The sequence below is a fragment of the Phascolarctos cinereus genome, unplaced genomic scaffold, assembly GCF_003287225.1.
Source record: "Phascolarctos cinereus isolate Bilbo 61053 unplaced genomic scaffold, phaCin_HiC Scaffold_3;HRSCAF=262, whole genome shotgun sequence".
NCBI lineage: Eukaryota > Metazoa > Chordata > Mammalia > Diprotodontia > Phascolarctidae > Phascolarctos > Phascolarctos cinereus.
The window spans coordinates 28,729,785-28,742,945 of NW_027555736.1; the positions used below are offsets into that span (position 1 = coordinate 28,729,785).

The following is a 13,161-nucleotide window of genomic DNA, read 5'->3' on the forward strand; positions in this document are numbered from 1 at the left end:
GGATACCAAAGATGGATGAGCTGAACCCTCACATCAGAGGTGCTAGTCCTCCCTGAACGCTCTATACACACCCAAGAAGCCATGGTACCAGAAGGTAGAACCTCTCACTCCCCCCAAGGATCTCTTCTAGTGATTAAACCTTGAGAAAGTGCCATCTCTGAGCCTCAGAGAGAAGAGAGTTGTCTCCACCCTGTGCAGATAACTCCCAGATTCACATACCTAGCCTTCATTTATCCTACAATATCCAGTCTCCCAGCTACAGGAGTCCGCAGGACATCTCCAACAGGATTTCCCACACGCTTCTCACACTCACCAAATATAGTGAATCAACAAGCATTTATTAAAGGTTTGGTGTATTCCAGGCAGTGCGCTCAGTGATGGAGACAAAAAGGCAAAAACGAAAGTTCCTGCCCTCCAGGTTCTTAGATTCTACTGGATCCCATACAGATGTTATGCTCTTCTTTCTCAAGCCCACCTATCCTCCTAACTTCCTTATTTCCCATGACAGCACTGCCGTTGTTCCCGTCACCAACATTTACTGCTTTGGAGCTATCTTTTGATTATGCCTCTTGTTCAACCTTCCTATCCAATGACTTGCTGATTCTTGCCATTTCCACCTCCATCACGTACCTCACATCTGTCCTCCTCTCTCCACTCATCCAAGCACCCTAGTTCATGTCATCATTATCTCTCACATTGACTAATGTAATGGCCTCATAACTGGTCTTATTTCCAATCTCTCTTCTTTCCAACCCATCCTCCACACTTCTGCCAAACTGTGATTTCTAAAACCAAATTCTGATTCAGTCCCCTTCATCATATGTAAGAAGCTTCAAGAAAGCCCTATTGCCTTCAGGATAAAATACAGTCTCTTGTTTTTGGCCTTTAAAATCCTTCACCATCTGGCCCCAAACATCTTTCCAGGTTGATTATACATTCTTCTCCCAACTCCCTCACACACTGTGTTTTAGCCAAGCTGGCATATATGCAGTTCCTGGTACACGGCATCTCATTTCCCATTTCGATGACTGTACAGACTGTCTCCCATACCTTGAACGCACTCCCTCCTCACCTCTGCTTCTGAGAATCCTTAATTCCTTTCAAGACTGAGCTTAAGCACAACCGCCTAAAAGTGGCAATTCCTGATTCTCCTACTTAATAATGCGTCTTCCAGAAATGTCTTTGTGTGTGTTTACTTATCTATATCCCTTCTCCCTACCCCTCTGCAGAGCATAAGCTTCTTGAGAGCACGGATTATCTCTTTTTAAAAAATTGTATCCCCAACACTTTACACACTGCCTGCAACAGTAGATAGGGATGGGCTAGAGATAAGGACTACATGTATGATTTCACAGACATAGGTCTTTCCCAGTTGAGGAAGCTCCCTTTACGAATGCAAATCGGCACCTTCTCTGGGATTTAGGTTCTTAAGGTATACCTGTTCAATTGAGTCTAGAAGATGATGATAGAATTAATTTATCTATCAAAAAGGCTTATTGGAGATATTGAATTCCCACCTTGCTCTAAAATATACAGATAACGATTGAAGGCCACACGCAATCTGGTTCTTATTTAAAAATGGTAATAGATCACACCATTAATTATATTTCATATAATACATTAACAGAAATCATTTATTAAGAACTTACTGTACGAATACCACTACAATATTTTTATTTCAAAGAGATCAAAGAAAAAGAAAAAAGGATACAAATGTACAAAAAATATAGCAGCTCTTTTTGTGGTAGTAAAAAAAAATTGAAAATTGAGAGGATGCCTATCAAATAGGAATGGCTTGAAGAAATCGTGGTATATGGTTGTGATGGAATACTATTGTACTGTCAGAAATGACAAGGGAAATGGTTTCAGAAAAACCTGGGAAGATCTATACGAATTGATGCACAGTGAAATGAACAGAACTAGGAAATCATTGTATACACTAACAGCAATTTGATATCCATGATCAACCATGAAAGACCTACCTACTCTGATCAATACAATGATCTAAGACAATTCCAAAGGATGCATGGTAAAAAATTACATCCACCTCCAAAGAGAATTTATGAACTCTGAGTACAAATGGAAATATATTTTTTACTTAATTTTTTTCTTTTTTTTGCAACATGCGTAAAATGGAAATATATTTTGCATGATTTCACATTATACTTGATATCATATTTCTTGCCTTCTTGATGGATAGGGAGGGCCTAAAAGGAGGGAGAGAGTTTAGAACTCAAAATGTTTAAACAAGAATGTTAAAAATAAATGAATATATATATATATATATGTATGTATGTATGTATGTATGTATGTATGGAAAGAATTTACTATATGCAAGTCTCTGTGTTAGGTTCTGGGAATATGGAGACTGAAAACAAAATGAAAAAAGAGTTAAAAATTAGAGGTTATGTTCCACTGAATTACCAAAGCTTCCAAAGAAGAACAAAAATATATTCATTATTCATTGCCTTAAAATTCACAACCAATGAATCAATGAGTACCCACTAAGAGCCAGGCACTATGCTAGGTCCCAAAGATGCAAAGACAAATAAGATTTATCCCATGACCTCAAGGATCTTACATACTATCAAGGCAAATAGTGTGCACACATCTAAGAAGATATAAAATATATGCAAAATAAATTCAAGACAACTGGACAATTGGTGCATTCCTGATAACAAAATTGCTTGCCAACAAATATTTATTCTTTGGCAGTCTGTCGGATTTAAGAACTAGGAATTCCAGAGGTCAACCTGATAGCCAGTGGTGCCTTGCTCACTTTATAAATTTCTACATTAACTTGAAAAACAATGACATGATTCATTAACTTTATATCAAATTTAGAAAAAAATGTTGATAACACATTTTGGATATGGCATAGAGTAATAGAAAGACCCCTATACTGAAAACATATTTATGCAAGAAGTCAAAATCTACAGGAACTACATGATCATGAACTGAGTGAAACCCCTTTAAACACCCTGCCTCTTCTAAAATTCCCTATATTCAAAGAGGGCAACACCAGCCTTCCAGTCCACCAGGTTCAGAAAATTTGGCATCATCTTTGACTCCTCCCCTTCTCTCAACCAATGTATCTAATCATTTTCTAGGTCTTGTCAAGTCTTCTTCCATGATGCCTCTCAGATCCATCCCCTCCTCCTACTTATGTGAACATCATCTTTTTCAGGCCCTCTTCACTACTCTTCTGATTTATTTTAACTGCCTCTTCAAACGAATCTGGCTTCTAGGCTGTCCCTTCTCCAATCTATCAGCCTCCTAATTGCCAAAATAATCTTCCTAGAGAACAAATCTAACCATGTCACTTGAATGTTCAAGAAATTTCAATGGTCCCCTATTACTATTTCAATAAAATACAAAATCCTCAGCTTGTCATTTAAAGCCTTAGATAATCTAGTTCTACTTTATCTTCTTAAGCTTACTGCATGTCATTACTCTTCACAAACTTTGTTAGGGGCAGCTAGACGCCAGAGTGGCTAGAGCTCTGAATCTAGAGTCAGGAAGACCAGAGTTCAAATCAAATCTCAGGCATTTATCACATGTGGGACTCTGGAGAAGTCACTTAAAGTCTGTCTGTTTGCTTCAGTTTCCTCACCTGGAAAATGGGTGTAACAGCAGCTGTTGCCTCAGATTATTGTGAAGATAAAGAGAGATAATATGTGTAAAAGGGGCTTTGCAAACTTTAAAGTGGTATATAAATACTAGTTGTTGTTATTCCAGAGAAATTGGCCGCCATACTTTTCACACACACACATACACACACACACACACACACACACACACACACACGTTGGTTCAGATATCTCTACTTCTTCCCCCTCAAATTATTATGTCCAGCACTTAGTATAGTGCCTGGCACATAGCAGGCACTTAACAAATGTTGATTATTGATACAGGTATAAACTTATCCACTTATAGGCTATATCCATAGGTGTGCTGGTAGATGTTTAACAACAGGTTCTCTAGGGGGGAAATGTATATATGACATACTTTTAAGCTTAATTTAAATTAACATTTTCTCCATCATGTTCTTAAATCTATACAATCTACAAAACAATAAATCAAATCGTGATTTGTAGCATTTGTGAATGCTCATACTGAAAATGTAACAATCAGCTCCCTGAGCTGATATGAGCTTCTTTTAGCACATCTCTGGTTAGATCATTTAGAATGTAGAATGTAAGCTTTCTGTGCGCAGGAGTTGTTTTTCACTTTTTCTCTCCACTGCCAAACATAGAACCCAGTAATCAGTGTGTCACTCAACACACATATCTTTGCACTTGGTATAAGCCAAGGATTGTACTAAGTGTTAGGGATCCAAAGATAAGAAAGGGAAGAGGGGGAATAGTCCTTGCCCTCTAAAAGCTTACACTTCAATAATGAAGCCCATAAAGAACAGATGATGCTCTCAGGGTGATCTCAGAAGAGTTACCAAAAGCTTACATATAGGAGGTGCTCAGTGAAAGCTTTTCAGGTGGGCTTGGCTGGCAGAAGACGTTTGCAAATTGGACATGGTAACTGTATGGAAATAATTGAAGGGTTCTCAGGTGGAAAAGATTAAAATTCTGGGATCTCACTAAATCATAAAGAATATAATTAGAGACTCTCAAACCCAAAAAGGTCTTCAGAAGGCATTTAGTCTCACCTGAACCTGGCCAGGACTCCCTTCAGTGGTATCCCTGGTAAGTGATGAGCCAGCTTTGGCTTAAAGAAGACTTCCCATTTGTATGGAACACAATCATTGACTTAGTGCAATGGCCTTACTCTTACCACTCCTGAGATACTGTCCGTTGCTATTGCTAGGAGAGTTTCATTTAGTGTAATCTCCCTTCAGGGCACTTAATGGAAACTGCATGAACTAAATGAATTGATGCAGTTTCCTAAAGCACCTCACTTAGTGCCACACAGTCCCTTAAGTCCCAGAAAAATGGGGCTCATTAAGTGACCTTGTGTGGACCCCATGAGCAGCTCTAAAACACTGTTTGGTGGAGCAGACAGGACTCTGTGTTTGGATTCTTGTTTTTATGATTGTTTAAAGATCTTACAGGTAGCATGGCAACATGAACAGAAGCCGGCTTTGCCATCAGGAAGACCGGGGTTCACATTCTGCCTCTGGCTAACCTCTCAGTGCTCCACGGAGCTCTCTAAGACTGAAGAGTGCAGGCGCAGTGCCAGCCTTCAGGAAAAGATAAAGTTTCTTCAAGCTTATACGGGTTTTCTAGACTAGTAGAATCACAGGTGAAATCCCGATGCCTCAAGGGCCATAGGCTCCTAGACTTAAAATTAGCTATCTAACCCAATCCCCTTGCTGTATGAGTGAGGAAACTGAGGCCCCGTAAGATAAGTGGCATACAGGTAGTGACAGGTAGGATTTCAACTCCAATCCTCTAAGTCCAAATCATGTGCTCCTTCAATTGTAACATCACTCAGAGGACCAAGATTGCTCCCTGCCTCTGCTCCTTACTTACTGTAAGACCTTAGCTAAGTTACTTTCCTCTCTCAGATTTAGTTTCTTTATCTGAAAAACCCCATTCTGTACTTTAAGGGAAGAAGTAGAAGGATGGCTAGTTACACTAGATCAGGAGTTCTTAACCTGAGACCTGTGAAATGGTTTATTTCTTTTAAAAACACATTTTTTTTGATAACTTTACGTTTATTTACTTGGTTTCTTCTGTAATCTTACATATTTTGTCTTCTACATTTAAAAACATGATGCTGAAAACGGGTCCGTAGACTTCCCCACATTGCAAAGGGGTATCATAGATACAAACCAAAAGAAGTTAAGAATCTCTAAAGTAAATAATCCCTAAAGTTCCTCCCAGACCTAAATCTAGGCTCTTAAAATTCTCCTTAATCACTTGACCGATCCGATCTAGCCCCGGAAAACCTGGACTGAGAAATAATCAGGAAAATAAAAAGTGACGACTTTTTGGTTAAGTTGACCACCCCTATCCTGGCCCCTCTTGAGCCACCCAGAGTCATCCCTCATTTCCCAGCAGAGAGCTTGCTCATTTGCAAGATAAAAGAGGCCCCTGTTTCTGCACATGCCCATAATAGACTTCACCACTGGAGGCAGCTTTACATAAGACTGGATTCTCAGGGACCGGAGCAACAGTCAGTCGGGGGAGCTTTCAGTATGCCAGGCTGCAGAAGGGAGCTGAGCTCCTGCACGGTGGCGGACACGCAGCGGCAGCAGCCAGAGGGGATGCTACTGCCTTCTGTGCTCCCGGGAAGCAGCAGCTCCGCTGCCCAACCCAGAGCTGTCTAAGAGAAGTGACTGCTGGGCTATGGAATACAGATGTGGTCGCTCAGCTAGGAGAAGCTGGCCCAGAGGAAGACAGCATGTTCTGCTCTAAGGAGAAACTGTAGCAGCCAGTTGTGGTTAGGGGGAGGATTGGGTGGGTGTTTTTTTTTTCCCTTTCATTCTATCCCCCTCCTCCCCAAAGTGTAAAAATGCAAAAACGTAACATTCATGAAGATCCCATTACCTAGGAGGAATCTCGACTTCGGCAGCAGATGCCCACTTGGCATTTACTTGTTCTTGGAGGGTTTTGCCTGGCAGGCAAAGAATAATGTGCCCGAATTGGTCCATCTCCCAAGGGGTCCAATTTTTCTTCCTGGGTGTCAGCGAGCCCTGACTCACGACAGTGCAGCTGACAGGGGCTGTCATGCTAGAGGTACCCTAAGCCAAAGCAAAGGACCTAAGGAAGACCTGTGAACAACACAAAGGATGGGTATGTTTTGTCATTTTTCTTCTTTTTAAAAAAAAAATGTGGAAATATATGTATGTAGATACATTTCTGTAGCCTGTACATAAATTCTGGCTTAATTGTCATAGAGACTGTCTTGCCTTGTATGACTATAGAGTCAATCGCCTGCCAGAGAAATGCCTTGCTTAACTCTTTTTAAACCATCTCAAAAGACGGTTTTCTTTAAGTGTCAGAGAGGATATTAGCTGGTAAATTGAGTGATCCTGATTTGGAATTAAAAAAAAATCCTTACATGTTTTTCTTTTTTTCCTTTGCTTGATTGAAAAAAAAATACATGAATTCCTTTTTTGGGGGGATAACTTTTCTAAGTTGTTTTTATTTCCAGGTTTCAATGTAATTAGGCTACTGAGCGGATCAGCTGTAGCCCTGGTAATAGCCCCTACTGTGTTACTGACAATGCTCTCTTCTGCTGAACGAGGATGCCCTAAGGGCTGTAGGTGTGAAGGCAAAATGGTATATTGTGAATCTCAGAAATTACAGGAGATACCCTCAAGTATATCTGCTGGCTGTTTAGGTCTATCCCTTCGCTATAACAGCCTTCAGAAACTTAAATATAACCAGTTCAAAGGTCTCAACCAGCTCACCTGGCTGTACCTAGACCACAACCATATCAGCAATATAGACGAGAATGCTTTTAATGGCATACGCAGACTGAAAGAGTTGATTCTGAGTTCCAATCGCATCTCCTATTTTCTTAACAATACCTTCAGACCTGTGACCAATTTACGGAACTTGGACCTGTCCTATAACCAGCTGCAGTCTCTGGGATCAGAACAATTCCGGGGCTTGCGGAAGCTGCTGAGTTTACATTTGCGGTCCAACTCCCTCAGAACCATCCCTGTGAGGATATTCCAAGACTGTCGCAACCTGGAACTCTTGGACCTGGGCTACAACAGGATCCGAAGCCTGGCTAGGAATGTCTTTGCAGGCATGATCCGCCTGAAAGAACTTCACCTAGAGCATAATCAGTTTTCCAAGCTCAACTTGGCACTGTTCCCTAGGCTGGTCAGCCTGCAGAACCTGTACTTACAATGGAATAAAATCAGTGTCATAGGGCAAACCATGTCCTGGACCTGGAGCTCTTTGCAAAGGCTGGATTTGTCAGGGAATGAGATCGAAGCCTTCAGTGGACCCAGCGTTTTCCAGTGTGTCCCCAATCTGCAACGTCTCAACCTGGATTCCAATAAGTTGACATTTATTGGGCAGGAGATTTTAGATTCTTGGATATCCCTCAATGACATTAGCCTGGCCGGGAACATATGGGAATGCAGCAGGAATATTTGCTCCCTGGTCAACTGGCTGAAAAGTTTCAAAGGGCTGAGGGAAAATACCATCATCTGTGCCAGCCCCAAAGAGTTACAAGGGGTGAATGTGATTGATGCTGTGAAAAATTATAGCATCTGTGGCAAAAGTACCACAGAGAGGTTCGAGCTGGCTAGGGCTCTGCCCAAACCCACCTTCAAACCCAAGTTGCCCAGGCCCAAGCATGAGAGCAAGCCCCCTGTCCCCCCCACAGTGGGAGCCACTGAGCCAGGCCCAGAGACCGACCCAGAGGACACGGAACACATCTCTTTCCACAAGATCATTGCCGGCAGCGTGGCCCTGTTCCTATCCGTCCTAGTGATCCTGCTCGTAATCTATGTGTCCTGGAAGCGGTACCCCGCCAGCATGAAGCAGCTGCAGCAGCGTTCGCTCATGCGGAGGCACAGGAAAAAGAAAAGGCAATCCCTCAAACAGATGACCCCTAGCACCCAGGAATTCTATGTTGATTACAAGCCCACCAACACAGAGACCAGTGAAATGCTGCTGAATGGGACAGGACCCTGCACATATAGCAAGTCGGGCTCCAGGGAGTGTGAGGTATGAATCCCTTGTCCTAAGAGAGCTGGCAAATAGTGGGGCTGTCTCGAACTACAATGACTATGAAGGGAAACATGTGGGGGTTGGTGAGAGGGGGTATGTGTCCTATTGGTTTCTTTCTCCTCCCTAACCTTCTCCCTCCCCAGTTCTATGTCAATTTCAGCTTAACCCTGATACTGTTTTTCCCTCCTGTTTTTTTTTCCCCCTACAAAGTCAACTCAATGCAATTTCAACACCACAATCTACGTGGAGTCTGAGCCCCCAGCTTTAGGAGAATCCCTATTGTACAAGAACCTTCATTGATTTCATTAAAGTCTCCCTTGTTTTAAGATAAAACTTCTTTCATCGGTAATCCCCTACATCTGCAGTCATGCTGCTCCCTTCAGGCCAGACCTGCGTACAGTTGAGGGTGGGAGGAGCTGCTTTGCAATTCACTGAACACATCTAGGGAACTAGGAAGCGATTCTGGTATCCGAGGGCTCAATTCACTTAGGAAAAATAACTATTGCAGAAATATTGTAATAGCCTCATAAACAGAGCTAGGTTAAAAAAATCAAAATAATTGCAAGAACCAATCAAAAAATGTTGCTAGATTGAAGCAGCATCCTAGTCTCCTTCAGGAGTTGAGAGGGAAGGGGGGGAAGAAAAGGGTTAAAAATGCAACTAGGGAATTGCAAAATGGAATGTGATGAGTGCAAATGCAAAGTTTCAGAGTGCTTGCCTCTCAGTTGAAACCCATGCATGTGAATTCCTACTGATTTTTCCCCCACCTTTGGTTTCTTTGGACATTGAAATGGCACTGCAGAAAACTGTCAAAAGGCAGATATGAAGAGAGAGAATCCCCTTCCTGGTGCCATGGAAAGATTTCAGAAAGTAAGGTTGAGGAAGGGAAAGAAAGCTTGTAAAAACTCATGGTACATGTTTGGGGAGGGAGGAAGATTATTGTGTGGTGTTTCTTTTTTTTCTTTATCTTCTTTCCTTTCCAATTTTTTCATAGACCTCATAGTAAGGGAAAGCAGTAAAGCTTAGAAGCTTAGTCTGGATTCTCTGTTTAGGGCTTGTTCAGGCTGTCCTGTTTCTGAGCTATGCACACCACTCCTCTGATGGTTAACTGAGGCTTCATTCAGAGGCTGGAGAGGAATCTTTCCAAGACCCACATCCTACCAGCCACAGGCTTTGTAGGGAGTGAGAGGGGAACCCATTTGGGGAAAATCCATAAAAAATGAACAAAAAGATTCTTTAAAAAGAGAGAGAGAGAGAGAGAGAGAGAGAGAGAGAGAGAGAGAGAGAGAGAGAGAGAGAGAGAGAGAGAGAGAGAAATTAAAAAAAAACTCCACCATAATTTCCATTTGTTTCTATATTGCAGACATTAGGGAGACTCAGGGATATCCTTGGGTAATGTGAAATCTTCCATCAACATGGCTCTGGCCAAATGTTGATGGCACCCTGCCAGCTGCATGCCCATACTCTCTTATGCCACTGGCAAAAGTTTATTGACTGCAGCACCCAATATCCCAGCCTCTGTATTTAAACAATTTCTATCACCATGCAGATGAGCTATTCCTTTAAATCTACGGGGGTGGCGGGTGCTGGTGGCTGTGGAGGTTGGTGGGGGGGGTGAGGGGTAGGTCATTTTTCTCTTCCATCCCCCAAACCGAACAGCTCTTTTACAGAAGCTTTATTCAGGGATGGCAACAGCTCGGCTGTTGGATTTAAATTGGTTTGCTGAGCCACACGTCCACGCATCTTCAACCATGTCACTGTGTCTCTAAAACAGGACCACTGCAGCAAAGACAGGAAACCAAATGGGTGCTGGGGTGGGTTTTTTTCCTCTTATTAAAAAAAAGCTGTTTCCCTGGAATTTTAATATTTTGCTTTTCTATGTTTAAGAGGAAAGGAAGGCAATGCTCTATGAAATACAAATTTCAGTGAAAGTAGACCTTGGAAATCATAGATTATTTTAGCAACAAAAAATTAAAACCATTTCCCACTCCTTTTTCTCCATAAAACTTTGTTTCGGTTTAGTGGCCAACACAGATGCCCAAGTCAGAGGGGATGTCTCATTACTGCAATGTGTTTAACTGTGTCATACTGCTCTTATCCTTTGGCTTGTGGTAAAGCATCCGAAATTCCTAGTTGAGAAATCACGCAGGTTGCTTATCCACTGTGCTGGAAGAAAAGAAAAAACTGCATAGTGGAAGCTTCTGCGATGTGGGTAACCAAGTTGTAATTTTGCAGTTTTTCTTGAAATGTCAGTAAAAATGGACCCATCTCGGGCAGAAAGGCTCATGAGTCAATTTGGCTTGTGTGTGTACTGATGGTGATTGTATTAATTAAAGGTGGTGTTCCAAGTGAAAAAAAGGACATCTCTAGTCTGTGATTTCACCTGTGCCTCTCATGTGATGGACACTAACTCCATTAGGCAAAGCATAGATGATGACACTATCGTCATATTTGACTGGCTTTTATTGTTTTTGCTCTTTTCTCCCTTCAATCTTACCAATGCTCCATACATATCATATGTATCTTTAGAACATTCACATTATGCTAAATAGTGTTCTCCCAAATAAAAGGTGGAATTGATGTCCAAAAGGAATGGAAAAGGAAATGAATGATTAATATTTAGAAGGGTAGCATTGAATTGCTCATATTTTATGCTCAATGTTGACCATAAATGAAATATCAGACAGGAACCAAGCTAAAAGCCCTAGACAAGAAAATCCATGTTGATTCAGGGATAATTACGGTCTTTAATTTAGTTGTATGGGTGCCAAGAACATTATAACAAACATATTGCCTATATAATAAGAGAACAGTAGCAAGCAGATCTCCCAAATATTTTCTCATAGAGAGAGCAGGCACTTGGTATCCTAGGGCCATGCTTTGAGAAAATGGGGAATTCATGTAGTATTTGAGAGCTGAGCCGACTGCATGCCTGCGTTACCTTGTTTCTTTTTTTTTCCATTTGGGGAGGAAACAACCCTAGTTGGAATAATAAAATAATCATCATCAGCAACTATGCATGTAAGATCTGGGTTTCAATCCTCCCAACAGTCACTAACCAGCTATGTGGCCCTGAGCAGAGGATATTCCCTCTCTGACCCCTATAGGTTCTTCATCTGTAAAATGTGCATGGAAATATCATCTATCAAACAAGAAAACTGCAAAGATCAAATGAGTCAATGTAGGGAAACTGTTTCACAAACTTTAAAGAAGTATGTATATATGAAAGTGAAGACAAAATATGAAGCTATTATATTTTAAATGTGGATTGGATGATTATGATAATATAATCTTGTTTTTATATATTACTCTAGTTTGTGAATCACTTTACCTACATTGTCTCATTTGATTCTTAGGATAATTTTGCGAGGTATATACTTTTATTATGCCCATTTTATAGGGGAAGAAATTGAGGCTTACAGAAGGAAAGCTGCTAAGAGTCATACAGCCAGTTATTGTGTGTAGGAAGATTTGAATCCAGATCTCAGGATCACAATATCACATATTTAGAGTTCAGATAGACTTCAGTGAACATCTAGTTAAATTCAGCCATTTTACAGAAGAGATAGTTGAGGCTGAAAGAGTTTAAGTGACTTGCTGAAAGTTGCAACACAGGTAACATAACTCAGAGCTGAGATAGGAAACCGACATTCTGTCATTCTCAAACCTAAGAACTATCGACTCCATCACAATCTGCTAAATGCCAGAAGGTCTTCATCATATCTCAGGAGAGGACACCCCCTCTCCTCACCTCATGACTTTGCCAAAGTCAACCGATGGTAGGGGACAGATTCTTTCTCATGACAAAGTTAAGGATTACTATTGTTGTTATTTTTGTTATTTATTCCCTTGAACCTTCTGGTGGCAGCCATCAGTACCTAAACCTTGTGAATTTCCTGTAGCCTGGATAGTATGACAGTAAGATCGTCTAGTGTCTGGACATATTTCACGGGGAGAGAGCAATGTGGCGTCCATGACATCACCCAAAGGTGATAGCAGTTACACGATCTCCTCCACTAATCTCTGGAGCAGGAGTCATGCCTGCAACTCCTAGCTAGACCTTTGATTGCTCTCGGTCCAGGCTCCTGATCATGGGGTTGATCTGCTCTCCAGAAACATACCTTGACTTTCTTCCCATGTCTGTTTCTCAGCTTAGCATTAGGTGACACATCCCTAACTCTACAGTCTTCTAACTAACATACTCACACTCCAAAAAGTCTATCTTTTGAAAATGAGTTTCATGTTTTCCTAAGATGTTGACAATGGATCTTTGCAGGGCTTAAAATATTTTTCCCCCCATAATGTTCTTTTTAGTGAGTCCACTCCCCAAGTATAATTGCCCAGCTGGACTTCTGTGGAATAACACTGCCACCTAGTGGTTAATTCTATCAATCACCGCTATTTATCCTCCAATTCAGGCATTTTCGCTTATTATCCTGCCTGCCGCGCAGTCGTGTGTCTGTTTATATTGTAAGCCGTTCCAAAGATGTATCATCTTTGAGTCCCATTT

The 13,161-nt window shown here is 41.3% G+C and overlaps 2 protein-coding genes across 4 annotated transcripts in view; one reads left to right on the top strand and one right to left on the bottom strand.

Annotated features, from left to right (window-relative positions):
* The window catches only part of CTNNA3 (catenin alpha 3), a 1,889,266-nt gene that overhangs the window by 1,068,547 nt on the left and 807,558 nt on the right, over positions 1-13,161 (bottom strand). The window lies entirely within an intron of this gene.
* The window catches only part of LRRTM3 (leucine rich repeat transmembrane neuronal 3), a 235,048-nt gene continuing 227,986 nt past the window's right edge, over positions 6,100-13,161 (top strand). Inside the window, exons 1-2 of the mRNA XM_020998220.2 lie at positions 6,100-6,752; positions 7,114-8,648. Coding sequence (XP_020853879.1) covers positions 6,749-6,752; positions 7,114-8,648 — 1,539 coding nt within the window. The 5' untranslated portion in view covers positions 6,100-6,748. The remainder of the gene's footprint in view (positions 6,753-7,113; positions 8,649-13,161) is intronic.